The sequence below is a fragment of the Echinops telfairi genome, unplaced genomic scaffold (genome assembly GCF_000313985.2).
Source record: "Echinops telfairi isolate 266 unplaced genomic scaffold, ASM31398v2 ScPeMD7_5592;HRSCAF=6446, whole genome shotgun sequence".
Lineage (NCBI taxonomy): Eukaryota > Metazoa > Chordata > Mammalia > Afrosoricida > Tenrecidae > Echinops > Echinops telfairi.
In genome coordinates this window covers 20,453,077-20,457,310 of record NW_022109491.1, presented here as the reverse complement: position 1 = coordinate 20,457,310, position 4,234 = coordinate 20,453,077, and the positions used below count along the sequence as shown (strand labels likewise).

The following is a 4,234-nucleotide window of genomic DNA, read 5'->3' as shown; positions in this document are numbered from 1 at the left end:
GTGGGCTTCCGAGACTGTAGCTGTTTACAGAAGTAGAAAGTCCCAGCTTTTTCCTGAAGAGTGGCTGGTGGTTTTGAACTGCTGACTTGTGGATCACAGCCCAACGCATAACTACCCCACCACCAGAGCTCTTTGGCACCAAACAGAACACTCAAAATCCCTATCACCAACAGCCAAGATTCTCTACTGACGAACCGAACCGTACTCGCTTTCGGGAGGCACCAGCCACTCGCCTCCTATGCTGCTCCCTGCTTGCTCCCGTCTGGACCCACCTCAGAGGCGTAGGAATCATTGTCCTCAGCTCGGTAAGGCCTGAAGCTCCTGGGGTCGGGCTTGGAGTCCAAGTCGCCAGTGCGGAAGGCCTCTCGGATTCTGGGGTCCCATTCCGGCAAGTCCCTGAAGTCAGGTGGCTGTACCCAGAGGCACAAGCAGAAAAGACCAAAGGTAACCAGGGGGAGGGGTCCAAAGGATGCCAGCAACGTGCCCCCAGAGGAGACCTCTGTACATTCCACAAGAGGCTCTGACCATCCGCTTGAGGGCTGGGACCCTGGTTGGGGTCACTACAGCCATTTAGCCAATGCTCGAATGCCTGTACAAACGGTGAGTGAAGATACTGATTTCATAAATATCTGTCTTGGGTACAAACTTCCTCGGCCAGTTTTCACTGCCCTGTTGTGTGTGTGGCCCGGCCCTATCGTACTCCTTCTTCAAGAAGAAGGAAGAGGATGACCCAGCATAGAAGAATCTGCTGGGTTAGAAAGGATCAAGCCCGATCACCAGGGCAGGAACTGAGAAGCCTGCTTCCTCTGAGCATGGTGTCTTTGCATGAGCTGTTCCCTCTGCTCACAACCCTTCTCCCCTGCTGGTCCATCCCTCTGATCTCAGCTTAGATCAGGAGGCCCTCCCGGATGTAGGTCATGTTCAGGTCATGTTCCTTTCTTCATACAACCATGTTTAGATTGCGTACCTCAGTTTGCAATTCCAGCATTCACTGGCATGGCAGTCTGAATAATGTCTCTCTCCTCCACTCAACAGTAAGGGCTGGGAAGACAGGAATGCTATCTGGTTTTGCCTACCATGGTACCTCCAGCGCCATGTCAGCACAGCATAATGAGTAAAGGAGCGAGCAGACACTTTGATATAGGAAGAACAAGTGGTGTGATAATAGCAGGTCTAACACAAAACAATTCGGGGAGGGGGACACTACAAATACATGAACGTTTATGTAGATAAAGAAGGAGATTCAAGTTAACTACTTAAATTTTTGTTTGATTACTACTGGTTGATTTTATAGATAGTCTGCTCTTTATCTGTGCTACCCAAGGCGGAAGTTCCCAGATCACGTGGCCACTGAGTGCTGGAAACGTGGCTACTTCAACAAGGAGCCCAATTCCCCGCTGCACTTCATTGTTAGGAACGTCAGTAGCCACACTGGCTAGCAGCTGCTGTGCTGCCCTAAGGCTGTTAACAGTGGCACTTCCAGGGAATCGGGAGCCTGGTGGCACAGCAGTTAAAGCGCTCGGCTGCTAAACAAAAGGTCAGCCGTTTGAACCCACCAGCCACTCTGTGAGAGAAGGGTGTGGCAGTCTGCTTCTGTAATGATTTACAGCTTTGGAGACCCTGCGGGGCCATTTGACTCTGGAAGAGCATCCTATAAAGTTGCCTCAGAATGGGAATTAACTCCACAGGCCGTGGGCTCTAGGAAACAGAAGCAAAGCGGAGAAGACTTTCTTCTGTTTGCCTCAGGCACAACTGAAATTCTTTGAATGTTTTTATACATTAATTCTGTAATAATGTGGGGTTTTTTTAAGTACTCTGTCGGAGGCCTTCAAAAACTTAGTGGAAAATTCCATTATCCTTTTTTTTTTTTTTAACTTTTTGCTGTGACTTGGGTAAAGGTTTATAGAGCAGACCCGTTTTCCATTCCATCACACACACACATTGTGCTCTGTGCCAGTGACTGACTACAGCCTCACACTGTAACCCCATTCTCCCACTTCTCAGCACTTCCTGTTCCCATGATCCCTGAACTCCATTTGTTGAAGCTCCCTCGGATTTGCCATTTTGATTTTTCTAAGTCATGTTTGGCAGTCATCGAGGCTGGAAGTTCACTGCCTCCAGAAACCCAAGTTTCTTGCCTTTTCATAAAGCTGAACCAAAACTTAAAAAAAACAACAAACCACCTCGTTTTAAAACACAAAATTAATCTTAAAAGGTCAGAAAGGAAGAAAAGGCAACCTAGGCAAAAAAAGGCAGGGCCTCAGAATCCACCCCAGGGCCTCTCTTTATAGGGCACCTGAGTGAGCTGGGGTACCGTCCTTCTGTGGGGTCAAGGGCAGCAGTGTGGATAAACAAGCTACTGTGACATGTCACAACCACTGAAAGGTAGTGAAAGAAGTTTGTGCTGTATGAGCCATGAAATAGGAAGCTAGACATGAAGAGATAAATAAAACAGAACAAAGGGGGCAACAAAAACAAAGTTCCTGACTAGAAGGGGCTGTCAAGGGGACTCCTGGGGTCCCCTTCTACTTCTTGTTCTGGATGATGCCTCCGTGAGCAAGCTGCACACTGTGACGCGGACCCTTCCGTGTCCCGACAGTGAGGTTATTTAACTGAGAGCAGCAGGGCCAGTAGCAGGGGAGGACAACTTACCTGGAAGTCTGAGCCCAGGTCTTTGGCCAGCAGTATCTCTTTGGAGGGACCCTGGGAGCCCAAGGCAGGCAGCGAGGAGAAAGGCTCTGGCTGCTCTTTCAGGGAGCCGCCTAGCACCGTGTCTGCTTTCCGCGCGAAGGCGTTGAGCTCCTGCTGGAGCATGCTCAGCCGCACCACGATGGCGTGGATGAGCTTGGTGTCCCTGGAGCCCTCGCTGTTGTCCGGGGCCTCATGCAGCCGAAAGTCAGCACACTCGTTGTCCAGGCACAGGCGGAGGCCAGCTGAGAAGCCATTGGCATCCGCCACCAGGACGTCGATGGCCTTGCTGACCAGGGCAGCCTGCTCTCTCAGCCCGGGCAGCACTTCGGCCTCTCTGGCTCTGCAGAGCCGGGCCACATGGGGCTCGTGTGCCTCCCCCAGGGGGGCGGGCACACACTGGGCAGAGTCCCCGGCCTCGGCGTCCGTCTCCAGCATGGGCAGCGTGCTCTGGCAGGAGGCGAGGTCGCAGCGCTGGAGGTTGGACAGGAGCACGCGGTTCTCGTACTGCAGCTTCTTGACCTTGCCACTGAGCTCCCCGATCTGCAGCTTGGCGGCGGCCAGCTCCTCCTGCGAGGGCTCGCTGAGCACCGAGCAGCTGTCCTCCGACAGCGTCACGTCCAGCTCGTGCTCGGCGCGGTACTTGGCCAGCTCGGTCAGCAGCAGCTTGTTCTGGTCCTCCAGCTCGGCCGAGGAGCGCCGCAGCAGCTCCGCCTCCTCCTCCACGAACTGCAGGTGCCTCCGCAGCTCGGCCAGGCTCTCCCCGCACTCGCCGGCGCCCAGCGCGGAGAAGGCCAGGCGCGCCTCCGGCCCCCCGCCGCCGGGGCCCGGATCCTTCATGTCGTCCATCTCGGCCCGCAGCCCCCGGTTCTCCACCTCCAGCTCCACGATGCGGCGGCTCAGCAGGTTGGCCTCCTCCTCCACCAGCTTCAGGTGCACCTTCAGCTCAGTCTCCCGGGAGTGGGGGGCGTCGGCCAGCTCCTCAGCGGACAGCGCACTGTCCAGGTCCCCGTAGAGAGAGCGGTACTTGAGCAGCTCCTCCTTCATGCCGTCGTTCTCCTTGGCGAGCTTGGTGAGCTTCTTGCACATGAGGGCTGACTCCTCTTTCGCAAAATGCAGCTGGCACTTCAGGTCTGCGCTGTCCTCCTGGGGCCCGGGGGGAGACAGGGGCAGACAGGACCCGGTGAGGTGTGTTGGAAAGCTCAGGGCTAGTCAGACTAGAGACTGGGGGCACCGGGGTGAACGAGACACCCTCCCAACACCACCATCACCACCACCACCAAGAGGCTAAGGATCTACGGGGGAAGCAGAGTGGGAAATAGAAATTGTAGCAAGGACAGAGCCCCACATAGAGTGGAGGGGATGGGGCAATCCAGAAGGGCTTCCTGGAGCAGGTGACATCCTGCCAGGTTGAAGGGAAACTGCTGTTACTGGCATGACGACTGCAGCTTCCTCATCTGTAAAATGAGCAATAATACTCCCTCAGAATGTTGTGCAGAAGATGAAAACACAGAGCCTCAGGGATCTGCCCCAAGATCTATCTTTA

General features: G+C 54.4%; 1 protein-coding gene across 2 annotated transcripts in view; it reads right to left on the bottom strand.

Annotated features, from left to right (window-relative positions):
- Positions 1–4,234, bottom strand: part of SOGA1 (suppressor of glucose, autophagy associated 1) — a 69,578-nt gene that overhangs the window by 32,225 nt on the left and 33,119 nt on the right. For both annotated transcript variants that reach the window (XM_045295137.1, XM_004697973.4), the window contains exons 4-5: positions 2,653–3,834; positions 273–410 (exon numbers count right to left, since the gene is read on the bottom strand). In XM_045295137.1, coding sequence (XP_045151072.1) covers positions 273–410; positions 2,653–3,834 — 1,320 coding nt within the window. The remainder of the gene's footprint in view (positions 1–272; positions 411–2,652; positions 3,835–4,234) is intronic.